Source organism: Phalacrocorax carbo, chromosome Z (genome assembly GCF_963921805.1).
Source record: "Phalacrocorax carbo chromosome Z, bPhaCar2.1, whole genome shotgun sequence".
Taxonomy (NCBI): domain Eukaryota; kingdom Metazoa; phylum Chordata; class Aves; order Suliformes; family Phalacrocoracidae; genus Phalacrocorax; species Phalacrocorax carbo.
Genome location: NC_087548.1, coordinates 35429980 through 35457928, shown reverse-complemented (window position 1 = coordinate 35457928; position 27949 = coordinate 35429980). Strand labels below are relative to the sequence as shown.

General features: G+C 39.6%; 1 protein-coding gene across 7 annotated transcripts in view; it reads left to right on the top strand.

Annotated features, from left to right (window-relative positions):
• Window positions 1-27949, top strand: part of FREM1 (FRAS1 related extracellular matrix 1) — a 75110-nt gene that overhangs the window by 10966 nt on the left and 36195 nt on the right. For 4 of the 7 annotated variants that reach the window (XR_010370531.1, XM_009507440.2, XM_064438041.1 and 1 more), the window contains exons 2-20: window positions 1858-2361; window positions 7177-7271; window positions 7868-8169; window positions 8680-8876; window positions 9533-9856; window positions 11610-11718; window positions 12834-12965; window positions 14752-15096; window positions 15773-15915; window positions 16502-16698; window positions 17857-17947; window positions 18984-19151; window positions 19683-19891; window positions 20732-20825; window positions 21299-21551; window positions 23410-23607; window positions 24838-25023; window positions 25951-26147; window positions 26970-27198. Coding sequence is in view for 6 of the 7 variants with exons in the window: in XM_009507440.2 (XP_009505735.2) it covers window positions 2131-2361; window positions 7177-7271; window positions 7868-8169; window positions 8680-8876; window positions 9533-9856; window positions 11610-11718; window positions 12834-12965; window positions 14752-15096; window positions 15773-15915; window positions 16502-16698; window positions 17857-17947; window positions 18984-19151; window positions 19683-19891; window positions 20732-20825; window positions 21299-21551; window positions 23410-23607; window positions 24838-25023; window positions 25951-26147; window positions 26970-27198 (3700 nt within the window). In the remaining variant the exon portion in view is untranslated. Of the gene's footprint in view, window positions 1-1469; window positions 1672-1857; window positions 2362-7176; window positions 7272-7867; window positions 8170-8679; window positions 8877-9532; window positions 9857-11609; window positions 11719-12833; window positions 12966-13562; window positions 13853-14751; window positions 15097-15772; window positions 15916-16501; window positions 16699-17856; window positions 17948-18983; window positions 19152-19682; window positions 19892-20731; window positions 20826-21298; window positions 21552-23409; window positions 23608-24837; window positions 25024-25950; window positions 26148-26969; window positions 27199-27949 lie in introns of those variants that run through there. The other 3 variants (XM_064438039.1, XM_064438040.1, XM_064438044.1) reach the window with 3 other exon arrangements.

Genomic DNA, 27949 nt, shown 5'->3' with positions numbered 1-27949 from the left:
CCATGCTTTGCAGTTGGTGTTTTAAGGAAACACAGATTATATTTGATAAATGCTAGCAATCCATGCACTACATGATAAGTGCCAGTCAGATATTCAGGTTAAAAGTGTGTGCTTGCTGCAAACCATACTTTCTCATTTGGAGGCTGAAGTGTAATCTATTCTCCTGCCGCTCTTTCAAAGTTGTCCTTTAAAGGATTGCAGACTATTTCAAAACTGTGAATTTTAGGAAGTAGAAGTGCTGTCTCAGATGCATTTATTTCAATGAAGTGCTATGCATACCCATCCCACAAAGAAAAAAACCGAAAAATTAGCAAGTACTTTGGGAACATTTACATATCTGGATTTTAGTAAAAGCTGTCTGTGTAAGTAAACTTCCTTTAAATGAATTGAGATTTTGATTTTGTTTCTGGAACATGTTAAAAAGCTTTCAACTATGAATTTCACTCCCTTTCATCTGGCTAGAATGGTACATTTTCTTTCAGATTTTTTTTGACTGATCTGGCTGTATAATTGTAGACCAAAATGGAAAGTTTTTCAGATAAAAAGCTAGAAAACCAGAGTTAAGATTTGCGGCCCAGACTACATAGTCAACATACATCTAAGTTTAACTGTATGTTAGTCCCAATGTCTTCAATCTAGAATCTGAGTTGAAGTGAGCGGATCTGTCTCGTGTTACTTTAGAAAGTGAATAATTTTAAAGAAGTTTTTAACTGCTGATCGTATTTCATTGAAATGTAAAACTGGGCAGATATGTGCATACAATTGTAGGCTGTTCAGGAGGTCATCCTGTGCTGGAAACAGTAGAGAGAGCACTTATCTGAAAACAATAATGAAGAAAATGAAGAAGTACATGGATCTGTTTTTTTATTCGTTTTCAGGAAAGCTCACTGTTGGTGGTGGGGCTGTGGTTAAATTAGACTGCACAAATAAGTAGTCAGGGCACTAAAAATTTACAAAAAACTGAAGGAATGTTGATGTTTTACTAGCTTGAAAGTCTTATGATCTTATCAATTTTAATTAAATCAATACCATTGCCTATTCTTTGGGCCATAGATTCTGTTACTTTGGAGGGTTATAGAAACTAGGGTCTTGTAAGGATTTCAATAGTGCTTGTTTAATGTCAGAATAACTATGCTTTTCCTATGAGTTTATAAACATGAAAAATGAAGTCTGGGGGCATGAAGAGATTGTGTAATTTTTTTCCCCATCTTATCTTTTTTTCCTTATTTCCACTGAATTTGCCTCAGAATGACTACTCTTCTTTTGTGAAAAAGAAAAAAATCAGCTTTGTCATGCCATATCATATGTTTCTATGCTGACATCCTGACATAATCACTCACTATAGCAGGAGGAGTAGAGAGGCACCAGCAAGGTGTTTTCAACTAAAGGTTGAATTTATTCCCCCACATTCAATGACAAAGCAAAAATAGATTTAACAAAAGGCCATTCTCCCTTTTTCTCACTTTCAGGTATGTTTAATCTGGATGAATGTAGATTCCTGCACTTTCAAACTACTTTAACGCTCATGCCCTCTTAATATTTACTCAGTCCAGCAGTAAAAAAGGCCAATAACAAAGGATTCCTACACAGCAAGTGTTTGTGTGTGTGTACAGATCAAAGGTGCCTGAATTTCATATTGAGAGCTGATCTGTTGAGGGAGAAGTCTTACTGGTATGTAGCTAATTTTCTAAACCCGTGTGCACTTAATAATATTCAAAGGTAAATTTAAGCTGCTGGTTGAAATGAACTGCAGATGTAAGAAATGGTGGAAGTTTTTTGTCTGGTTATTTTTTATCCCCCAATAGTTGCTCAATGTCTTACATAAATTTTCTTTCTTTTTTCTTTTTTTTTTTTCAGGATTAACATTCTTTACAAGAACTCTGAGAACACATGCATCATTTTGTCAGGCTTGACCAATGAATTTTATAAAAACCCAAGGATACTTCGAAAAGCCCCTGCCCAAATTTCAATCAAGGGGTGGATCTTAACAGAAAACATGTTGTACATCGTTACTTGTGACTAATATTTTGGTCCTTCATTTTATGGTGAAACTCTGCTGGAGGACGAAGAGAAGACTTTTTTTGTTAAGCACATTTTGCTGGTGCAAAAGAGTTGGCATCCCCTCATAATATGAAGCCCTTTGAGAAAAGCTGGTGGTTTCTACTTCTGCCTGTTGTACTAAGAGTTGTAGGTTCCTCCTTTATTAGTGTCAACCCTGGGGTGAAAGTGATGAAGGGACAATCTGTCTTCCTGTCAGAAGATGACCTCAAATTTTCCATCCCCAGAGAGAAGGATGTCTGCAAAGTAGAAGTTGTGATTAATGAGCCAATAACACAAAGGGTTGGGAAACTAACTCCGCAGGTATTTGGGCTCCATTGTGCTGCTCTGTGTCCACATGTGTGCAGGTGTGGGAGAAACAAGGAAGAGCTTCTTCATTGTATTTTTGAGGGGGAATAGTGACTAAAAGGCATGAAACTGAATGGCTTGTGAGATTTAGCCTTTTGCTAAAAGTAGCCAGCTGACAGAGAACTGCACGCCTGAAATCCAAAAGCTGAGCTCAGTAGTACAAGTGCATAAAAGGGAGTTCCATCAGAGTCCCCTTTCCCAAGTGGAGAATGGGTATTTCAAAACTTTCAGTTAGGAAACATCCTCCCGTCTCGCAGCTGCTTGTTTTTCTACCATGAGGGTAACCAGTGCCCCTCGGGTAATGCATAGCCCACTACAGTATTATTATTTTAGTCATGCAGCCACTACTTAGGGAGTAATTAAGACAAAAATCACTACATACAATAAGCACATTGTGTACACCATTGTTTGCTCTGCTCTGCAACAGTTAAATTGTTAGCAGATGGCAAATACATTTAAAGAATGTTTTTGGTTTAAATTTCAAGCTTGTAGGAATAAAGAAAAGTATTTTAAATATCACCATTCTGCTACTCATTTGCCTCAGAAATCTCCCCACCTGAGTCACAGCAGAAAGGAGTCAGAAGTAATTGACATGAAGATGTAATGGTAGAGATAGAAGATTAATATTTTTTAAATGAACCGTAACAAAACAGGTTTTTGCCTATTTCCAAAAAGTTTTAATTGTACCACGCAGCATACAATTCTGCTTGTTTGTATGTGTGTATTGTTTTAAACAATACTCTAAGGTTTCTGGTGGTCTCCGTGGAGGTGGATGCAGAAGCACCAGTCTCAGTAGATTTTTCAAAGCTTCTGGTTTGGTCATCAGCATTGTTTTTGCAGACCAGTGACAAGTACTTCAGCTGAACCAGCACTCAGAAGGAGCAGAGGCATGGAAAACAGGAGGCAATGAGCAGGGCAATGTGTCATCTTCTGTAGAGGCTGCTTCCAAGATGTGCAGTGCCTCTGCTGAGGCTTCCCCAGGGCTTGCTCTGTCAGCACCGGGGCTCTGGACATAGTCCCCCCTCTCCACTTTCCCAGTCTAGTTTGTCCTGTGAGGAGAACGGATACTTAACATGTCTCATTGCTGGCAAACCTCTTCTGTAGGCAAGTTGGCTGGCTGGCTGAGTGACTCTGCTTTTGACTTCTGCCTCAGCCTCTACATGCAGTAGGACACATGTATTTTGAAAAAGGCACTTTGTCCTCTGTAACCTGACATGTTTCAAGCACAAGGTCAGACGCAGTTTTCTAGACACCCCAGGAGATGTGTAATCACCATACCTTATTTTCCAAAATACCTAGGGTCCTTGGCTTTCCCCAGTCCCAGCTCCACCTCAATTAATTGTCTGTCCTTTCACACCCTGATGTGAGCCCAGGCAGGGGAGCATGGCTTTTTGGAGGCTGCAGGCACATCTCATCTGTAGGGGTGTGCTCTGCTGGGCAGGTGGCCCTGTGGTATCAGGATGTAGAGGGGCTGGTGGTGCCCAAGATACCTTCCCCAGACAGCTCCTGTCCTGAGTGCCATCCCTTAGGAAAGATGCCTTCTCCTCCTTTCTGCAGCTCTGGGCAGGTGGGAGCACCAGAGACACAGCACCACGCTGGGTCCCCCAGGGAGACTGCCAGTGAGATAGGCAGTCTGGTTATCCCAAGTCATATTTCCTTACTGGGAAAGAACAAGACAGCATTTGTAAGTTGAGGGCTTCTGTTTTAAATTACAAAATCCTGAGCCAGACACTAAAAAGTGCTGCCTGAGCTTTCACCATTCCTGAAAAAAGTGCCAGAGTCTGGCCCTCCCAGTGCCACTCATGCTCTTTCTACCAGGACATCCTGCAGCCAGAAAATGTCTCTGCTCTGATCTGTTTTACTGCCATTAAAATGAGTAATGTCATAGGAATGTATGACAATTTAATTATACATTGTTATTGAAAAGCAGTTGAAGTAGAAAAAAACAAAGCTCGACAGTAATTAGGAAAAGATTTAGAACTCCTTTGTCTTACCCAGTGAATTTATGGACAATTAGAGTTGTCTGTTCATATAAAAGGAAAACATATTTGGAAACATAAAACAGATGTTTCTTTTTGGAAAGCAGATTGTGTCTTATACATATATAAAATGACTGTCAGTCAGTGGTAACAGACCTTTGTGGAAAGGTCCTTTATTTTCCATTCCCTTGTTATCAATTAAGAGTTGGAACTAATGATGTCTTAGAAAGGAATAAATTAATTCTTTGATATGATAAACCATCTCCTCTGCTGTAGGCAGTCCCTGCTGATATGAACAGGGATGCATCATCTGAGCAGTATCTTATTGTCAGGTGCACACCAGACCTACATGTCACCAAAAACCCTACTGACTTTGAGGGCTCTGCACTGATTTACATCAGTGAAGAATCTCATCTTCAGCGGTCAACATTAAATTGCCAGACTCTGTAAGATGAGTGCCTTTTGTATATTATGTGCTTTTTTTTTTCTTTAAGGTAACACACCACCTAACTACTTTTTTTTTTTCTTTTTTGAAGGATATCACTTAGGACTATCTAGTTAATTAATCACCTTCATTTATGTTAGCTTGTACTAAGGAAGAACAGATATTAAGTAAGAAAAAGACATATTTGTTGTTTCTTAAATAGTTAAAAATAACAGAACATATATTTCTGTGACATTTGAAAACAATACACAACAGAACAGCCACAACATAGTCAAAACCTTCATCATATGAGATCAATTCTATTTTTCACAGACTGTTCTTGTCTTTCCTTTCTAAGCAGTCCCAACAAATACGATCAATCATACTTTCCATAACACCATATATTACTGATTATTCCAAGATTATTTTAGCCAACAGGAAGAGTGGTAAATCCAATGTATGTATCTGATAATTAATTAACTCATTTCTTAAAAAAAAAAGTCTTTGTACAATGTGTTTCTTGATGAAAGTTAAAAGCAGGCAATATATTTTAAAATCACTAGGAATATAGAACAATTACCACATAGCTTGAGTATCTGAGAATAACTTCAGTGGAAGTAGACATTGCCGGTAAAAATGAAAGCTGATAAGCTCTAATTATTTTTCCATTAGAGAAATATGCAAGTTCTAATTCTGTGTAATGGCTAGGGAAAAAAAAAAAAGGTCACTAATTCTTATATTCTTCACTGTAAAACCATGAAGTGGTCATGATGCGCTTCAGTGAACTACACATCAACAACTAGTTTAGGAATTAAAGTATAACTTTATTTTTAGCCTGAAAGTCAGAGCATCCATTCTCTATGCACTGCACTTCCAGTCAATATTTCAGAACCTCACTAAAATCCCCCTTCCATCTCACCATCCTCCAGAGTGGCTAGGGAGATGTAGGTAATTCTGGCAAGCAACTTCTTTTTCATAGTTCTTTTTGTGTATTTTAAAAAATGACTGGTAGTAAGAAATTACCTCTTCTTTCTGCAGAAAGAGGTGGTTTGTCAGTCACCTGCATATGTATATTAATCTTTATTAGATATGGCCTCACCTGGTCTACTAGTGAATGCTGAACAGATTCTACTTTAGTCCATAGGAGAACTAATCATGTGTGATACTGCCCATAAAACCGAAATCAACACCACATTTAGTTTCAAACACTCAGGAAATGTAATGAACAGCTTTTGCCTTCTTGCTGACAAGAATATGGCCTGCTTCTCTGTAGATATGAAACATGAGTATGCTTCCTCTAGGTGTGGGCTGTGTAGGGGTTCCCTGTTAACACAAGGATAATATAGACATGGTTTTATCAATGCTAGGAGCTTTCAGCTGTTAAACTCTATAAAGCAATATGGCTATATGGGAACTGTAATGTGCCAGACTTGCAAATTGGCATATGTGAGGACATGAAAATCCTATGCCCCAGAATTAAAATCCCTGCTTCAAAGAATGGGTGTGTCAGAACTCTCCAAAACAGTCTTTCTTCCATTTGGGTCAGGCATTTTTCCTCATTTTCTTACTTTTGCAAGTCAACAAACCATAAATAAAACAATCAGCCTGAAACAAGTGTCTGTCTTAGATGGCTAAACTGTGGCCAGCCATCTTCGCAAATTTGACCTTTATCAGGTGTGTCATAAGAATTAGTTTCTTTTGGATTAGCTGGTGTAGAAAATATAGAAAATCTGCTTGCTTTTGTGCTGTGGGATTATACTGACTGGGTGTTGTTATGCCACAGAGATGACATTTGATCTGGGTAAAGGCTACTGGTATTAAGTCAGCGTTCCAAAAATGTGCAACAAATCTGAGCTAGCAAAGTTTCCAGCAAAGCTGTTTCACAGGACCATACTTTTGTGGTCCAATGGTAGTGTCCATAAAGTAGGATTTACTGTATAATCAAACTATTGCCACAAGCAACTTTAAAAGCTAGTAAATCCAACACTATACTGCAGGAACTGATGGCTTTTCAGATCTACTGCAGTTCTCCCACTGAATACAACTGTATCCCTAAGTCCACAGGCTGTGGCGGTAAAGAAGTGTGCACTCAAACTGTTTGTTGTGCTGGAGCCTGCAGCCTGAAACAATCACATTTATGTGCCCAGTCCCTTGTAGAGTCCCAGTGGCCCCACATTATTAAAGTGGTTGCTCTGGCTTTCACTGGGAGGGCACAGAAACGGGTGAATACCTATTCTTAGACATAAACTACAGATTAAGAATTCCCTTAGTCTGACACATTCCTGACAGTCTGAGAAAAGTGGAATAGAAGCTGTGAAGTTAACATCCTTGGCAGTGTTGTACTTGTCTATTCTTTTTCCTCAATAGGTTTTTGACTGTCACTTCCTTCCTAATGAAGTCAAATATACCCACAATGGCTGTCCAATTTTAGATGAAGACACAGTCATGCTTAGGCTGTACAGGTAAGCAGTGGTGGGAGATTACACTTCATTTTCACCAGGAGAACAGCTGCCCTCAGGAAGAGCAATCAGGCTCTTTTTGCATGGTAAAATTTTGCATGGTAAAAGTATTTTTTGCTGTATGTATCGTAACTACACAGGTCCAGTAGTAGCATCTTTAGGCAACAAGTGACCATCTGTTTACAGAAACATTTATCACAATGCATTTCAGATATGCTCAAATAATGTGTTTGTTAGTATTAACAAACATTATGTATTCGTTTTCATTACAGAAAACCAGTGTTTTTTTCTTTCTATTATTGAAAGTGACAACAGTACTTTCGCTGCACTGTATATGCTGTGCTGTCCTGCTGATAGGGATACAGATCCTTGCACATATACAGCGAGTAACATCTTTCTTCACACAAACACCCTTTTTACAAGTACAAGGAGGTGGGCAGCAGTGTCTGGCACCTCATGGTCTCTGGCAATCTGGGGTTTGAGGGCACATGAGAGAAAGGGGTTCAAGTAATTCAACTTATAAGGTGAGGCCAATGCTAAACTCACAGAACAATAGAAGATGGGATGATGCATAGTTAATTTCCTTCTATCACTTGCAGGTTCACAGAAACTGAAACATTTGTAGAAACATTCACCCTCCATGTGCAGTTACTTGAGCCAGACTGTAACATCATTAAAATGCGCTCCCGTGCCCTGGAGGTTCCTGAGTACTATGGTCTGTCCAGGGTGATTGACAAGAACGTCCTCGCTTTTGACTATGACAGGAAGATAAATCTGGATTGCACCATTTCTATAGCTTCTTCAGAAAGCCACTTGCCTGCTTATGGCCAGCTCATCACCGGGGAAGTGCAGCGAAAGCAGCTTCGTGGAGATCAACCACAGAGCTTCTTCCCTGGCCCTAGTACGATGTGCTTTAGTTGTTTGTACTAGCAGGTTCCAAGAGACCCAGCAGATTAAATCTGCAGCAGTGGGTTGCTTCAGACATGCTGGGTAAGAGTGGGTCGTGAAGTTTAATGAACAGCTTGAGCTATCATGGAAACTGAACGGGACATAAAGTTTTTGTGGGGCACAACGCAGGCCACAGACCTGGGTCAGTGATCCCCCAATTGGAGTCTGTTTTTGGCTCCTAGACATGTGAAAAAATGTGATGGCTTTGGCAGTGCTAAGACTCAGTAGAAATTTCGAGCACAGGGAGTTGTTGGGGGCAGCACCTACCCAAGAGACTAAGGGAGGCTGGAGTTGGAAGATGTCAACTGAAAACCAAATCCTGTAGGAAAAGTTAAGTCAGGAAAGGAGTCCTAATTATCATCACACTGGCTTTTTATCAGGGTTACTTTAGCTGTATAGACAGGCTTCCCATGTCAGTTTCTGTTCCAGTAACTGTTTCACTATTGCTGCTTTTGGGTTACAGCGGACAGCCTGGGCCAGCAGTGCAGAAATGGGAGCTGCCTGCTGGGACAGGGAGTCATTCACAACAAAAAAATGAGCTGCGAAGAATTTCTGAGGCTGGGGATTCGATATCAGCACCTTGACCCTCCATCACCTGACACTGATTATATTCCTGTAAGGCTGGATCTCACAGACAGAAGAAGCAAAACACTGCACAAGGTAGACTTTTATACAACCTTACAGCATCTCATTGTCTTCCTGGTTTTCAAAAAATTTAAATTCGTTACTCCTTTTCACATTTGAAGAGAGATAGTGAACCTGAAAGTTTTTTCAGTCCTTACAACATTGCCAGCTGGGCAAATGAAATGCATTATCTTTCATGCCTCTATGCTTAGACCACTATAGCTACAGAGAAACACCTCTGTTTTTTTACTGGCAGCCATAAGTAGTTTAGCCTGAGAGCAAAATTAATTCTGGCATAATTTGACCTTTTTACAGAGCATGAGCAGCACTGACTTCAACATACATAGTAATTAATAAGTCAAGAGCTGTGTGAACATATTCAGTTAATAATAATTAATGGCTCATGCATGTTTCTGTCAGGTAAAGTTATTCATTAAACTCACATCAAATTAAGCAAGTTGTTTCAGCCCAAAATTAAGGACACAAACAAGACTAGTGAAACTGGAAGACCTTTGCATGATGTCTAAATATTTACTTCAGGCTTTTTTTCATTAAAATGTTTTGATTTTTCTTTTCAAAATAATTATTGCTTTAACATGTGCCCAAATTAGCTATGTGAACGTAATGGAAGTTGAATTTATTTTGTTTGCTTCACTTTGTCTTATCAGTTGTCTCATTTTTTCCTGTTTTAGACTGAGTATGCATGGCTCCCTGTTCAGATTAAAGGTGCTATTCCCAATCAAATACCCAAAGCTGCCCCGATGGCAAAGTTCATGCTGGAAGTAGATCAATTTATTTTAACCCCCATTACAACCTCAATCATTGATGCTGAAGACAATGAAACTCCAAAGTCCCTGCTTGTATTCAACATTACCAAGCCCCCTCCACGGGGCTTCATCACTCATCTGTCCGACCATACAAAAGCTGTTGGCTCCTTCACCTGGAAAGATCTCAGTGACATGCTCATTGCTTATCAGCCTCCAAATAGCAGCCACACAGAGAGGAGGAATTATGAGGTAACAGTGTAACGTATGAGCATTTGCTGTTTTTCATCTCCTTAAGATTCAGGAAGCTGTAAATGAACACATTCATTTGTAATGGATATTTTTCAGAAAACAAAAATATTTCTCTAACCATATGCAATGCAGCAGAGGTAAAATCTTTACCACTTTTTCTTATGACTCATCAGCTTAACTGACTAACATAAATCAGATATTTGTTGCTGAATACTTAAAAATTTCTTTGCACTGAAATACTTTTATCTCCTCTGACTAAGAATATCTTAACAGGATTTTTTTGTTCTTTTTTTTTGTTTTTTTCTAATTTTTTAATGAGGGGAATAGGGGAATAACACTACATGTAGATCTAATCAAGAGCCTTTGGAAGGATCAATGGTGCCTTTTCCACATAGCTTTTATCTCTGTGTGACTATACTGATTCCTGTGACCTGTGAGCAGGTGACATATTTAAGCCATGAAAGACAGACAGCTAAATGTCAGGAATGCCGTTTCATCTCACACCCTACCTACTGCAGCAATGGTGATATAGGGATAACAAAAAGGGATACCCAACAGTTCCTGCTGGGAGGAGTAGAAGCATGTCACTAACATAGAGAACATGATGCAAATTATGAGAACAGGCTGGTATCTGTAGGGTCTGGAGAAAGTGAGTAAATAAACAGTGTCAATCTATGAGACCAAGGCTGCGTTTATATTTTATGGGAACAAACAGAGCACAACTTCTACCTTTTCCATGTTGGCTGCTAGAGATGCTTCTCCCTCCAGATCTGCCACAGAGTGCTGATGGTGAATGTCTCTTACTTTGGGTACAGTGTTACTTTATTTTTTCAGTAACCAGTACTGCTAGATATTTTGTGTAATTCAACAGTATGTCAGTACTCTGAGAAATAAGAAATAGTCTTAAAAAGGAGATATAAGAGAAAGAGAAATGAGGTGAAGCAGTATATAAATGTGCTGATAGTTATAAAATAACTAACTGGTAAGATAGTTAACCATTAACCGAAAAAAACCAACATAGTTTGTACTAAAGTAATGAAACTGAAGAGACATAAAATCAGAGCAAGGTAAGCTGGGGAAAGGGTAGACTGGAAAGCAGACGAACAGTAGCAGTAACTTTGGCACCTGATGCGGACAAGGCTTGTCGTTTTTTAACCTTGGCTGTCGCAGGAATCTCCTTTCTTTCTGTTTTCTTAGTATGAGGATCAGTCATCCTGCCAAACTGCCTGGTCCTTAAGTGCCTTGTCCCTGTTCTGCTTTCAGCATTGTTTGATCCCAGGTTCAAGAATATCACAATTCACGAGTTTCACAATTCAAGAGTTTGACATTTTCTTTTTCTTTTATTTTTTATTTCTATGCCAGCCGTATCTTCTCTTTTGCAATTTTTTTTGACCTATATATGTTAAATGATCAGGAAATGCCCCTTCCCCCCTTATTATTACTATTAAAAAAGCCTGATGTTAATCACTGAGTTCATTATACCCCAAACAACAGTGAAAATGCTTATCTTTCCCGTTAATTTCCACACATTGCCAACTAACTTTCCCAGCATTCCCTGTGAAGAGCACAGAAGGCAGATACTTGATTTAGTGTAGAACCTCAAAGACTCTTTTTAGAAGCTAAGTCAACTTTCATTTGTCAACATATTGTCAGAAGACTTTAAGATCTCTCAGGTAAGAATGTACTATATGTGTTTTGAGGTACAGCTGCTTTTCAGGCTCTCTTTTCAAGAGTTTGTCTGTTTTCACAACAGATGGAGTTTGAGGTTCATGATTTCTACTTTGAAAGGAGTTTAGCAATCACTGTGCGTCTTTCTATCAGAACAGCAGATACAAATGCTCCTCGGGTTTCATGGAACACAGGTGAGATCTCTTTTCCTCAATTTATTTAGGCAGAATTTATAACAAGTTGACACAGACATTTGACAAAGCTCTAAAATTCAGATTTACGCCTGGAGTTTAAGGATCATTAAACTGAGGGACTGTAAATATATTTTTTCTGTTTGTCCATTTTGGGGTGAACATGTGACAACAACTTCAAAATCCTGAAGTTTTAACTGGAATGAAAAAAATAAAAAGGAAATTACAGGAAAATCAGGATTTCTGTATATAGCCTTTTCTTCAGGAATGGACTGGACATAGAAGCATATAAATAGTTAAGACAAATATGTGATGGAATAAGAACAGTAGGGCAGTGTGTGGGAAAGACCAAGGCTTGTTGGTATTGTTTAAATTGGAAGTCTGCAAAAATTAACAACTAGAGAAAGAGGGCATGATACATCACCAGACATTTCAAGCCTGGAAATCTTACAGGGTTAAGGCTAATTCAAACAGACTTACAATGCCTGCACTGGAGAGGGGACAGGCCCTCACACCTAGAGTGAAATGTACATTGCAATTTCAACATCCAAAGTCAAAGGTATAAGATCAAACAATTCTTGAAGTTAACACCAGAGAAAGAGCAGTCTCCTCACAGTAGAAAAGTGAAGGTGCTGAGAAGGAGAGGCCTCATGTCTCCCAGACAACCACCACCTGAAATGACTGTCTGACTAAAAAGAAGAGATACTGTCCTCCATCATGAAGATCAATATATATTTTTAAATACAGACTCACTAACGAAGCTGAGTGCCCAGTTTCAGACATTTTGAGATTGCAAGTGCAATGCTCCAGTTTGTGCAAATGTCCAGAAATGTGCCTAGTTAGTCTATTTGGAACCAGAATACACTATTTTTCTGAAAAATAATAATAAAAAAAAAAATTTAAAAAATCCTTAAAGACACTTGACTAAGGCAAGTATGTCAGAAAAAAAAGTTGATCTCAAGCTTTTAACCTGGCCTTGAAATGCCTGTCACAGGTAGGCAGGTAGATGAAATTAAACATGCTTTTCTTCCTGACCACAAAAACCTTTAGAAAAGTTAGATGCTGACAGCCTTGATTGTCACAGCTGCTTTAGTGAAGTAACACTCTGCTCTTTGCAGGGCTCAACCTCCTGGAAGGGCAATCCCGACCAATCACATGGCAACACTTCCAAGTTGTAGACAATGACGACATCCAAAATGTTCGCTTGGTCACAGTTGATGGCTTACAGCATGGGAGGCTCACAGTGAGAGGTAAATCATTTCAACTTCAGGGCCTGGAACATGTTCTACAGTGACAACTGCCTACGATAATGTGACAGTCAATAAGATGTTGATAAAGTCTGTCATATATCACACCCTGCTGAGGGCTGCCAGCATAACAGACAGATTTACAAGGGAATGCAGGTGTGGAAGGAAATACCCGGATGCACAGTAAGAAATTAAAAAATTCACAAGCTCATAAGAAAGTCAGTTGCATAGCTTAGACACTTTTGGAAATAGTGTATTTATGCTGTCCACATCCTTAAATGGGAGATAAGTCTGGCATTTTGCCTACACATCACTTTCATTTGAAAGTGAAGTTGGTTCTTAGTCTCTTCACTGGAGGTGAGTTCAGCCCAAGTGAGCTAATGCAGCTAGTAATGGTGCACAGCAGGTTTAACGGTGCGCAGCAGGCCTAACATTGCCCAGTCTTACCAAGGCTAAATGAGGACGGGCAACTCCCCGAGAGACAGTGCTGTGATGCCACTGCAAAAAGAAAAAAAGAGAAATGCCAGCATAGCCGTATATTGCTTTGTGTCGCTCAAAGGAAACAAGAAAACCCAGGGCATGAGAATGCTTCTTCCACAGGTGTCCCCTCCAGACTGAAGCACAGGACCCACACCAAGGAAAGTGGTCACAGCTGCGCACCGAGGGGCAGAAGCTGGGACCAAGCCCGTCTTTGTCCTCCTGCCCTGGGTCCCCAGCCAGGGAGAGGTGGCTGCACCAGGGTGGCAGCAGCAGGCGGGCTTGCCAGTGAGGTCCACTCCCCACGCTGACCTGCTTCCCCTGCGCAGCAACCATGCTAGGCACGGGGATGAGACCAAGAGTAATGAAAAATTCAGTATATAAACTCTTACTTTCTTAATGTACGTTTACACCCCAAAGCTGAAATTTTAAAGAAATCAGCTATGCATTTGTTGAGCAGGTATGACCTAGGTGAAATGCAGTCACTCTATTTTCACTTCTGACATTTTGCTTGAAGACGTAAAGGAATGCTGAGTGATTTTGGTTTGTTGGCAAACACAGGCAATATTTGGATATGGTTGTAATTTACTGGCAGCTTTAAGGTTGATTTCAAAAAGTGGCAATTAAATAAGACTTCTAATTTGTTAACATTCTGCGTTGTCAATATTACTAATTTTGCTTTGCAATCTCATGAGTCTGCACAGTGCTGTTGTCTTTGGGAAAATGGCTAGGTAAAAAAGGTTACTTTGCCTACAGGAGCATGCAGAGATCAGGGCCCATCTCATGGTGAAAGGTCCTTGAAACTTTTAACCCGCCTGAATATTTATGTGTGTGCATAACATGTCTAGTGAAGGAGGGGTGTAAAATTGTCTTATTATAGACAGTAACCTCAATATATAGAAAAAACAAGACCCAGAAATGTTATTTTTTACTTGCAATGAAATGCGGAGCTGTAATTATAAAGCATAGTCTCTTTGATGCGTAAAATACACATAAAATGTTCTGATAAGAAAGTAGAGGTTGAAACTAAAGTGGAAACAGTCACAGTTAAAAACCTTTGATATATCCAGTTATCTTTAGTGCAATGGACATTTGGAAGATTTTCTCTGCCACCACAGTTGCAAATTCTGCATTCTTATTAGTTACTCCAACTTCTACAAACTTGTTTCCAGTAGGTGAAGTTGCATTTGATTTTTCCAATTAGAAATGCATTCTCCTTCTCTCTCCCTTAATAACATTCATATTGGTGGAAGGATTCCTCTCTGGGCTGAACTGCATGTTTTTGATGGATTTTCTTCCACTGTTTTGACAGGAGGGAAAGGTTTCATGTTCACAGTCTCTGACATTCAGGCTGGAGTTGTTCACTACCATCATGATGACAGTGATTCTACTAAGGACTTTGTGGTATTTAGGATTTTCGATGGCTCCCACAGTATTCGACATAAATTTCCAATCAATATCCTCCCTAAAGATGACAGCTCTCCATTTCTTATCAGCAATGTGGTCATTGAAGTTCATGAGGGACAGACGATCCTGATTCAGGGGTCCATGCTTCATGCTGCTGACATGGATTCCAGTGATGATTACATACTATTCAATATTACCAAGCCACCTCAGGCTGGAGAAATCATGAAGAAACCAGAACCAAACTTAATAGGTAATAAAACAGATCTACAATAGCATGCTTTGCTTTGTTCCCTCCTTTTTTACCTACATTAAATATTACAATTAGACAACTTATTTTGGCTAAGGACAAATCATGGCAAATTTGGACTTCTTTCATTATAGTGTAAATCCCCATCATTAATTAATGTTGGTCTCTGCACCAGGATAACTATACCTGTGAACACAATTTATCCCGTAATTCTTCCATTCTGAGTCTATTTCCCTAGTGTACTTTTCTCCTCCAGAAAAGTTGGGCTAGTCAGGAGTTAAATCTGCAAGGATCCCTGACAAGTTCAAAGCTATTAGATGATGCTAATGATGCTAAAAGAGAAAGAAAGCTCTCCTTCCATTTAAGTGGACTCAGAACTTCCTGTGCTAGACTGGCTTCCAGGCTGCTAGTCCTGCAAATTCTCTTCTGGTCTCTGAACAGGGCTTTAGGCCATTTGCTGTGTTGCTTCATTCTTTGAACGATCTTTAAGTGACATAGAAAAGCAGCTGATGATCTTCAGGAAATGTGGAAGACAATGAGACAACATTTCAAAGGGCTTGCTCTAGTTAGGGTGAGAAAGAAGACATTATGCTTCACCACTTACTTGCACAACTAATGTATAATTTTTATGAATTAATAAAATCATGCATTGTTCAATAGAAGCTATATTCTTCAACAGGGTATTCTGTCAGCAGTTTTCTTCAGAGGGATCTATTTAATGGAATAATTTATTATCATCATTTGGGAGGAGAAATATTTGAAGATTCCCTTGAGTTTGTGCTGTGTGATAGCCATGACCCTCCCAATCTCTCAGAGCCACAGGTATGAAACTGCAGCATCTTCAGCAAAGTCCTACATTTTTCCTTCAAATGGTTGACGATTTTACATCTTCTGACAGACTTTCAAATTAAACTGGTATAGATCTTTTCTGTTTGCCATCATCAGGGTCATCACTATAAACAATGTTCTTCAGAGCTAACTCCTGTTCTTGCTTTCCATGGGCTAATTCTCTCTGCCTAGCCGCAGAGAGACAACTCCATTGCAAAGACTTTTTCCTACTGTAAAATGAAATGTTGAAAACAAATTAGATTTGGAGATGGCACAACCAAACTAAACAGCCCTCCTGAAGTCAACTGAGAAAAGAGTATTTATTTCACTCAGGAGTCCAACATACTGAATTTAAATTCGCTTTTCATTTAAAGGGAAAATGCTAAGAGTCATATACTTTTCATTTAACTGTTGTATATCTCCATTACTTGTGTGTCCACAATATGCCATGACAACCACATCCTATATCTCAGATTCCAGTGGTCCACTTACTTCTGTGTGTGCATGTTTGTAAACAGCTGCTCGGACACTTTTTTATTGAGAGGAATGGCTGCTGCTTTTACTGTCTTCCTGATTTCAGGTGATGATGGTTCACATAATCCCTGTGGATGATCAGCTACCCAGAGAAGCCCCAGGAGTGACCCGTCACCTGGTTCTTAAGGAGACTGAGATTGCTCACCTAACTAAGAAACATCTCCACTTCATAGATGTGGAAGAGCAAGACAGGGAACTCACATACACCATAACCACTTCCCCGTTTTTCTCCTGTACACATGGGTAGGTGTGACCTACCATACCTTTCAGGTGGGATGGGGCAATGACCCGTGTAAGAGGAGCAGCCTCAGTGGCAGTAGCATATTTGTGTCTCAGGTTCTTGATCTGTTTGTTTAAAGTGCAGGTGGCAATAGCTGAGTGCATCTCTTCTGTCAAAGATTAAGGGTGAGCTGGATTTGAAAGCAACAAAATACTACACAGAGGAATAAAAAAAATTGCATAGTTTAGCAAGAAATGAGAGTGAGGAAAGCACCTGAAATATTTTTTTTTGTTAGACTTGCATTTTACACTGGCCTGTACAGCCTTAAATACAAGTCACAGCACTTCTAACTAATAGAGTAAGGCTGACTGGGCCTGCCCCAGGCTGAGAAAACGAGGCGCTACAGTGTTATTACTGTGGCACAGTGAAGGATTCCTGGTCCTGTACCAGCAATCTGTGGAGCAGTAGGCAGGCAGAACAGGTTATGGGGACAATATGGGATGAATAGTTGTAGCAGCAGTTTACATGTCACTGATGCTGTTTCACCATTTGGTAAATTCATGATAGTATTGGCAACAATCTGTTAAATATAAAAGTTTAAAACCCAGCCATTATATGGTTTAAGCTGAAGATCAACACTTTCAATTTTGACCTCAAGCAGCAGAGGATCAGTATGCAGCTGGGGGAGAAGGATGTTTAGTCTGTTCCCCTCTTCAGTCATATAGCCACAATTATCCAGTTTGCTGGCTACTGCTGTTGGAAAGCTGGCTTGCTGGAAACAGATTCATTTCAGAAGTTTATAAGATGCACGAAAACCAGAAATAATTAATTTTTCTACATATAGATAAATGTAGGTAAGAAACAAGAATGTGATGGACTGGACTTGCAGGTGGTGTAAATCATATCTGGGGTGTGCAGAGACACACTTGTAGCAAACCCAGAGTTTGCTTGTAAGGTATGTAATGATTTTTCATGACCATCCTGAAAAATATTTCTTATAGTCAGTTTTCTGTGATAATGTTTAAATGAATAACAAGGATAAAAGAAAGAAAAATGTTTTTCCTTTCAATGAAGTTGTGAGTGGGAAGTTAATCTGAAAAGCAAGATTGAGCTACGTGACTGTTGTTTTTCCTATTCTTCAGCATTGCTAATCAGGATGTGACATACGTATTTTTGTACAGCCACTCAGACGCTGGGAAGCTGTTTATGGCGGACACCATCCTGAAGCTGGTCAAGGATCCTGCTGCTCTTGCACTGCAGTCATTTACTCAGGTTTGTTATATTACCAGATACCATAACCAGCTCTAAACAATTTTAAAAAGTTACAAGCGTGCAGCTTCTCCTTGACAGGAAAACAAGATTTAAAAAGTGAAAAGCAATACTATCACAAGGTCTGCTTACGAAGCTCAAAACTTTGCTAATTCAATCCCAGCTTTTAAAAGAGATTTCTATCATGCTTCAGTTCTGTAATACGTAAACCCAATTCTCCTTCTGAAAGCAGCAGTGGCTGCAGTTGCTTATGGTAGGCTGAATTTGGCTCCAGCATAATGTTAAGAGGAAGGAAAAAATACACAAAATGTGGAAATGAGGCCTTGACAGTTTCCTGCTTCTTCTCAGTGTCTCCACCAATAGACATGGTACAGGCTGGAACAGCCTTTTTTCAGGATATTGTTCAGTTTTCACGTTTCTGTAGTTTGACAGATGTCTCACAAATATTAGTAAAGTGTCTTGTTGTATGGTTAAAGTGGGATAATGGTGATCATTGTAGTACCATAATGACAGCTCTGACCCTACAAATCCTTAATCACATGCCTAATGTGGGTGTCTGTATGCAAGATTCTGGTGATTATCTTCTTTCACCGGCCTGCTCTTATCTGAGGAGGCAGGGTGTGCTGTTTATTCATGCTGGTCAGGGCAAGTTCAGCTGCTATGGGAGATGTTACATTAAAAGCTATGCTTTGATGATTGTTTATTTTGAAGTAACAGTTAGAAAAGGCCCTGGGAGCAGGATTCTTAAAGGGCTTCATCAAGAAGGTAAGGCCATTGCCTCTGTTAACACTTGTAAATTGTGTCTGTATTTTTTGCTACAGGTTTGAGTATTTGAACCTGTACTCACCTGATTTGTAGCTGGAGATGTGTTTAATTGAGGTATTGCCAGTAGCTGAAGAGTATGTGCAAAGTTTCTGGAATCCATTTCACCAGTTTGGATAACAACAGCTAATCAGGGGATGAGAAATGTCCCTAATGTCATGAATTATGGCTACTCCCATTATCTCTTGTTATATGCACCCCTCTTCTCTTTTTGCAGCATGCTGTTAACTACATGAAAGTTGCCTACATGCCACCGCTGCAGGACATTGGGCCTGAACCACAGCAAGTCCAGTTTATTTTTTCTGTCAGCAATCAGCATGGTGGCACTTTGTATGGGATCTGCTTCAATATTACAATTCTTCCTGTGGACAATCAAGCCCCAGAGGTAGGGTGCTGGTGAAGATGAGAGGGAAGAACTTGGAAATAGCTTTTGTTAGAAATAGAAATGCAGAGAGATGTCCTGATCTGACTGAAATAAAAACTAAAACCTCTGTGAGATCAGGGTTTCAGTGTCTTGCATGTAGCCTGCACTGGGTCTGAAGTAGAAGGTGAAGTCTGGTGAGTGTGCAAGGTAATTTTTTGTGCTAAATAAGCTGAGGGCTACCTTCAGCATGTGAGTAGCTGTACAAAAATATGTGTGTCATGTCCTGGTTAGCAAAAATTATATTCCTCCTCTTTGTGTTGTGTATTGCCCATGAAAGCCAGGAGCCTCTGTGAATGGGGTCAGGACCGGGCTGCACATATTAGGGCCTACTATTAGTAAATTCCTTAGGTTTTCCTAACACAGCAAAGAAGAGTACAGCCTTTGGCATTTTGTTTTTTAAGGTGTCATAACCAGAAAAAATTGAAATTGCCATGTTCAGTGTATGTTTGGAGGTGCAGTAGAAAAGAGATTCAGCATTTCTCCTCCATGCAGGTTTTTACAAGCCATTTGAGAGTTGAAGAAGGTGGCCTAAGCCCTGTCACAGAGGGACACATTCTCGTCTCTGATGTGGACACAAAACAGGAGCATCTCCTCCTCCTCCTGCAGAGACAGCCTCAGCACGGGGCAGTGGAGCTGGATGGCATTCCCATGAATGAAGGTGACAGGCTTTCCTGTGGGGACCTGCGTACACTGGCAGTCAGGTTAGAAGGAGGTGGCTGTCTTTTCCTCTTGTGGTGGCTAAGTCTCTCAGTTGGATGAGTGAAAAACCTGCAGTGAAGTGGTGTGACGTGCAGAGGCTACAGCTAGCCATGCTCACCATAGCATGGCTCTGGCAGAGCTGCTCTAAGCCAAGATTGCTGGCTGAGCCTTGGAACTGCAACTGTGGTCGCTGTGGAAACTGAGCTGTTGTGTGGCCAGGAAGTGGGAGCTGGGGACCATGTCTGATGTAGATGGGTTTCTCTGTAAAGTACTAGCCCATGCAGATGAGGATGCTAATTCTGTATTCAGCCATGCAGTTCCTGTGAAGAAGGCAATGGTTGCCAGCTTTTTTCTTTTAAGGAAGTTGTGTGTTTATTAATCTTGGTTAGTTTACAAGAAAACTTGTATTAACACTGATTAATGTAGAGATGAAAAATTTGCTGCTATATTTGTAGCAAGAGCAAGACTCCATTTTCTCATGCATACAGAATTATCGTTCCTTGACTCTGTTTTCATCTGTTAGCCAAAGAGGCCACATACTGCAGTGAGGACGTACGTGTTTGGTAGACACCTCACAAGCAGCCAGAACATAGGTGACAAAGCCTCAGTGAAGCCTGTTTCCCAGCTGATGTCTGGTTTATCTTGTGGGTTTTCTTCCTGTAGAAGATACCACAAACCCTATGAAGACACTCTGATCCAGAATCAGCAGTCTTAGATGGACACCCTTGCACAGGGATCGGCTTTTTATATTGGGAAGGATCCACATTGTCTGGCATGACCAGAAAGCACAGCTTCTTTGTCTGTGTGAAATCTATGTAGCTCTTTTTTTTTTTCCCCCACAGATATCGGCATGATGGCTCTGAGACTCTCACTGATGATGTCCTCTTTGCAGCCACAGATGGCATCCACTTTGTAGAGTTCATCCTGCAGGTCAAGGTTAGTGTGTTGCATATTTCTGAGAGCATTTGCTTGTGTAGCAGAGAGCAAAGCTTGACTTCTAAAAGTCTTCACATTCTCTTGAAAATTGGATGATAATATATTTGTTAGGCTTCCATTTTGACCCTAGGTTTCGCGTTGATGTGGCAAATTTGAGAGGAGATTTGTCTTGTACTAGCTGAAAGGCATTTGTGCTTGCTCTAGCTTGGGTTATTTTGTCTGGAATTACTTTCTCTGTACTTAAATATGGAGAGTGAGTTTTCTTTCTCAAGCTATAATTATCTAGTTTGGTTTATTTTTGTCTTTTAATTTTGTGACCCTAATTTAGCTGGTTTCATTTTGTTCATAGAGACAGCTCGACGTACTCTGACATTGACACCATAATGCTGGTTTGAGCAGGAAAGCAATGTATTAAAACAACACATTTCCTCTGAAATGAAAGAAAAAAGATCTTAACTTATTTTTCTAATTAGGTCTTGCCTGTGAATGACGAGCCACCTGTTATGCGAACAGGCCTTGTTCCTGTGCTCCACTGCCTGGAGGGTGAAGAAGTGGTCCTCTCCTCTGAGTATATTTATGCCACAGATGCAGACAGTGATGACATGAAACTGACGTTAATGCTGGCTCGCCAGCCCTACCATGGAATAGTGAGGAAAGCTGGCATTGCTGTGGATCACTTCTCCCAGGCTGATGTGATCTCTGGTTTAGTCACATATAAGCATACTAGTAAGTAAGTTAAGGACAGAATTAGACTGGAAGGCAGTCAGAGAGTTTTTGGCAGAAGAATCTTAATCTGAATCCATATAATCTTTGCAGAAGCTCAGCAGGAACTAAGTAATGAATCTCATGTGTTATAACTGGGAAAAAAGTAAGCTGGATTCAAAAGAGGGCTGGTGAAACATGACTACCAAATGTTTCAGTGTGTTCTCCAAATCCCTGTTTGAACTGAAAATTCTATTAGAACAAGTACATGAAAACATCATAACCCTGGAATACCTTTTTCACTGATAAAATATCTTTGGGCTTTTTTTTTTTTTGCAAAAGTACTATTAAATTAGGTACAAAATAGAGTATTTTTATTTGTTTCATGACATTAGAAAAAAAAAACTTTGAGATTTTTCCATAGTCATGTTTAGATGAATTAATGTAATACTGTAAATGAAGATGCTGAGTTTTAATAGAAAACTGCTAACAGCCTGAGCTACTTCTTGCTTGCCTCTCCAATCTAGATGGATATCCACTTTTGGATATAGTCTTTCTATATCACAAGATAAAGGATATTCAGATTTTCAAGACAACCACAGTACTAAAAATGTTATTTTGTGGTTTTATCCTTAAAATCCAAAAATACTTTTTCTTTTCTTTTTTTTTTTTAATTACAGAAATCGAGGGCTGGTTAACCCCCGTTCTTACTTAATTTTATCCTTTCATTAGCATTAAAGGGGTGCTCTTTTCTACATCTCTGATGACAACTTTAGTTGTTTTTGGTTGGTTTTTTGTTTGGTTATTTTTTTTCCAAAGGCTTTGGCTTTCTGTGTAATTAGTCTGTAATTTTGTGCTGGCATGGAGAATACAAGTGATATTTTCAGGCCTGGCACTGTCTAAAATGACCAGCTGGTATTTGGGAAGAGAAGGAAGTACTTGATTATGGTCACACATAACCAACTTTTCTTCAGAATCCTAAAGATATCAGGAACATTATTTCAGTGGCAGTGTTTTGCAGAGGCAATGAAGGGCAGAAGCTGACCTTCAAGGGTGCAGTGGCTGTGGTTTTCATTCCCAGATTTCTACACCTTAAATGCACTGCCAGTAGATATCACAAGAGAGGGTGGGAGTCGCTGTCTTTCCTTCGCAGGCAGCTTATTAGTAATATCTTGCAGCAGTGCAAGACACAAGCTGCCAGAAGTGCTGACAACTGGAATACACTCAGCCACAGATGCTTCTTGCCAGGGCTGGCAATGCTCAGTCTTGTGCTGTATCAGCCCCCATTTTGAATGTGATTAAATATAGGAATAATATATGGTATAGTAACAAAGCACAGCCCTTGTTATAGTCCATTATGTAGGGGTAAGAGGCATATAGGAATACATGCATTTCTTGGTATGCCAAAACATTTTCTTTGGGAAGAGCATGAATATTACCACTTGTCATACAGAGAGTATATATATAAAAGAAAGATAATTTCCTGTGTTCTTCAAGAAGGAATGCAGAGGAAAAACTCTGCACAAATGTACATTTTGCACATGCTTTATCACACAAAGAACAAAATCATGTCTATTAGCAATTTTATTACAAATACAATATAGTATGGTAACACTGAAATAATAATATTATAACTATTAGTAATACTAACTTAGTTATATACTTCTCTACACCCTTTTATTCTAGAATAGAAGCTGTTTAAAATTAATTACAAACAACAAAGTAAATCCCTAACCAAATAGCACCCCCACCAGCCAGAATTAAGAATTCTAGTAATTTTTCTTCTGACTTCATATACTGCAGACTGTCCTTGCAGGATACAAAATTATTACTCATGAAGTTTTGGTAGAACATTTCTTCTCAACTGCAACATTTTTTCCAGGTGGGGAGATTGGCCTGACTCCTTCCGTTGATATCTTAACCTTCATTGTCTCTGATGACGAGGCTGGTCTAGATGTGAAAGGCTGCTGTTATGAAGGACCTCTTCCTCCTCCAGTTCCGCTTCATGATCCATCTCCAGTATATGACCTTAACATCACTATACTTCCAGTGGACAACCAGCCTCCATTAATTGCAGCTGGTGAAAGCTTCCTCACTATAGAATTATAACGTCGGCTTTGCAGTACTGTTATGGCTAAAAACTTAGGGCTGTGTTAGTTATTTAGTTAGTTTGTTTTTTAGCATCAGAAAGAGTAAGCTGAGATCAGCAAACAAAAGTTTTGGATCAGAATTTCCATCAATATTTTTTTTCTTTTGTTAGTACAGTGCAACCACCAAATTCAGCTGCAGGTGCAAGTATGAGTAACTGCTTGTGGGTCCTCAGCTGCAGGTTTAAATCATGTGGTTAGAGATAAGAGTATGAGATCTGCTCCCCTCCATCTCTACATCTCCATTGCTGCATATGTAAGCTATGCCTGAGTAAAAGTGAATGACATCTTGTCCTTGAACTGAACTTAGGTCCAGGCAATTGTCAGGTATATACAATACAAAACATAAACATCTATCTGCTTTTGCAAGTAAAGCATACAACAGACATTTATACTCTGGCCCTTATATGAAGAGAGAACATTTTGTTATCTGTATTTAATCCTGTTAGTGAATAAAGGCAAATCTAGGCTATATGTGTAATGGATCAAATTAATAGATATGAAGCCACATTTTCACTAGTACCCTTCAGGATCAAAAATACTCAGTTAAAATGGAGATAGTGTTGGAAATGTACTTTTAGTCCAACAAAAGCCCATTGTGTGAAGTTTCCATTGACTTCCTGGGCTTTGGATGATGTCTGTAATAGACATATTAAAGGTGCGCTTTCTGTATGCTTGTCTTTTTCAATGTCATTTGTTTGTAAGCATCAGGTATATGTTATGTATCTCAGGTAATATTCAAGCATACGTATGAGTTTTGCAATTTGTAGGCTCTCACCCAAATATTCTGGAAATGAAGCATTGCCCCAGCAGGGAAATGAAGCAGTGATGCACAAAAAATTGTTCATTATAAGCAACTCATAACAGCCCTCATGTAATTAATGCTCTGACAAACAGAGGTAACAATTGATTTTGAGCAGCACATAAACCATACCTAATAACTTACCAGTAAAATAATTTCATGATCCCCTTCCTCTCTGCTTACATGATGGCAAAAGTAGATTTGATGGTGTAAGAAGAAAAAAAAGTTTAAACTAAAACCCCTTAGTAACTCAGTATTTTTTTTCTTTTCCCCCTTAGTTATTATTTCCATTCTTGATAACAAAACCAACAGTAAAATCATCTAAATAAGCAATAACACTTATCATATGGTTTGTGTGCAGGTGTGAAGTTTGTGGTGGAGGAGGGCTCCTCGGCAGCCATTACTACCAACCATTTGTTTGCCATTGACCCTGACACCACTGCAGATGACTTAGAGTTTGTCTTGGTTTCTCCTCCCCAGTTTGGTTACATTGAAAATATACTGCCTTCTCCTGGGTTTGAGAAGAGCAACATTGGTATAAGTATAGGTAAGTCATAATGACATATGGTAATCAAGCAGATGAAATATAGAGGGCTTGTTGAGGGCTGTGAACTGGGCTCTGGTGAAGTAGAAGCAGGTGTGTGCATTAATATGGGCTTTTTGAGGAAGGCAAGTGCTGGCAAATGAAAAGCAGTGGGACTGTGGGAGGAGTTCAAAGGGAGACTGCAGCTCTGCAAATGTGAAGAATTGGCACTTGAAGTAAACCAGCCAATCCTTGTTTTATGCATTCCAGCTGCAATCTAAGTGGTGATATTGGGCATTAATCTGCTCTCTCTCTTCCTCCTTCACTCTCCTGTGCAGGGCTCCCACACTTCTTTCCACCTATACTTCTGTCAATTAAATGCTGCAGTTGAGAATTTGAAAAGCCTAGATCCTGTTTAGTTTTCAAGGCAGTTACAAAAGTGATAGAGATGGTGGTTGACTTGGGTATTTTCCCTTGCCCACCTTCAAATATTGTAAGGCAGTTTCATTCTCAGCAGAACAGATTGTGGCATGCTCTGTAATGCCACCAGCTTCTACCAATCTCTCCAGCTGTACACCCAGAATTGCTGAGCCTTTTGGTCCCCGTTTTCCTTCTCTGTCAGTCAAATATCAATCAATGTAATTACTTTGAACTCAGATCCTTTTCTGCCTGGTAGTTGGGTCTTTTTATTTGGGCCTCCGTTCTGACCTGAGAAGTATGAAGTTGCACTGTCCCACAAGAAGAAGGATGCATTTTTGCTTCAGGGGAAGAGCACACGTCCTGTGGTAATGTGCAGTTTAACTCTTTCAGACAAAAAAAAATGACTGAGAACTTACAAAATCCAAGTTAATTGTTCCTTGAAGAAAGAAACTTTTCAGATTTGTTAATTATACACAAGTCCAGAAGGCAGGAAAAGATTATGCTAACTCATAATCTCTTTAAAATCTCTAGCTTCGTTTCAGATGAAGCACCTGAAAGCCCTGAACATAAACTATGTACAAGCCAGGCACATGCGAATGGAACCAACAGCAGACCACTTTGTACTTTATGTCACTGACGGGCTGCATCGCTCAGCAGACACTCCATTTTTCGTGCTGATAAACCCAACCAATGATGAAGTCCCAGAATTCATAGCAAGGAATATTACCGTAAGGAAAGAATGCAAATGCCTGTTGTAGAATTATTTTATAGCAGAAGACACTCTTTAATATAAATTATAACATTGTTCTGACAACTGTTCCTCTGCATTTTTCCCTTACTTTGTGTAGTTCAGCCTAGTTCAGGAAACAGCCCAGTTAAATCCCATGTAAACATGTAGGACAGACCTTCAGTGGGACTAGAGCAGTGCACAGCTCTTTTTGATAACTTGCAGATAAGTAAAAGAAAAAAAGCTCAGGTCTTTAAACAAATGGATCATCTAGGAAGTAGAAGGATCTTCATGCTGCTTCTGGTTTCTCAAGAGCTTTTATAATGTTTTGGTAGTTTTTTATGTTCCTGGCACAGCCTCTCCCCTCTCCAAAGACTGCTTTTAATATAAATAACAATGTGACCACCGTGCTAGGGGAGTATAAGCTTATCTTACTGTAAAGTAAAAAGTGCATGTATGAGTATAAATGTATAATGAGTATAAATGTATATGCAACCATATTTTTATATATACTTATGTATTTAAAGGCTTACTCCTCTGTGTATTCCCTTGCACTAGATATGAAATTTACATACCTAACCGCTTTCCTATTAATTGAGGCAGATACAAACCCCTTATCTAACCTTCTTGTTTCATCACTGTAACCATTTACTACTCTATGTATCTTAAACTGTTTGAAATCAGTAGCTGGTTCAAAAGCTACTGGGAAAGGGGTGGAGGAAACAGAGAGATATACAAAAATACCCTACTTAGGAAACCATGCTAAGATTCTATAATTGCTTTCTATGTAAAAGAATTGGACATTTTTTTCTTTCATGTTCAGGTTCAAGAGGGGGAGATGAAAGAGCTGGATCTCTCTGTTATCAATGCAGTTGATCTGGATGTGCCTCAAGACCATTTGGTATTTGGCGTTGTGCAGAGGCCCTGGTATGGGTTCCTTATTAATGGAGTTCATGGCAATGACATTCTACACTATAAGCAGTTAATTAACCACAACCACCACAGCCATGGATTGCTTGTTCATGACTTTTCCATGGAGCTACTGAAGAATGGTAGGTGCAGCATTCTTCTGACACTGGTCTTTCATTCCTTTAATGAGGCAAGGCGGCACTGTAAGAAACCTTCACCACTTACTTATTCACTTTCCTTATGTGTATTTCCAAGACAATGTTTAGGAATAGAAGTTAACCTATTTAATGCTAATGTTGTCTGTTGATTTTAGGAAATGTTAATAAAATCACCCTGAGAGGCCTACATGTCAGAAAGGGTAGTAATATGACTAGGGAGGCCATCTGCCCTGAAAAAATAAAGGGAATATCATAACATACCAGCAAACAGATTTCAAAATGTTTGACAGCACCTAGAACAGAATCAGAGACACTGATTTAAAAGCACATTAACTGATCATGGGGTTAAATATTGCTCTAAATGGTCACAGAATCATAGAATCATAGAATGGTTTAGGTTGGAAGGGGTCTTTGAACATGACCTAGTCCAACCCCCCTGCCATGGGCAGGGACATCTTTCACTAGATCAGGTTGCACAAAGCCCCATCCAATCTGATCAGTCAGGTTGCAGTTCAATCCTCAAAACCCGAGCAGAGATTTTTCTTCTCTCTGCCTGGTATGAACCTCCAGAAATATCATGTCCCTACCCCAAATTCCTCAACCTTTCCAAGTCTTGTTTTTGAATCTCTTCCAATTGCCTGGCTTTTCTCTTTTCCTGTCCACAACGGTGACTGCGCCACCTCCAGCCTAGGTCTTCTGACTTCCCATGGTCATAGCCGCAAGGCCAGCTGTCCTC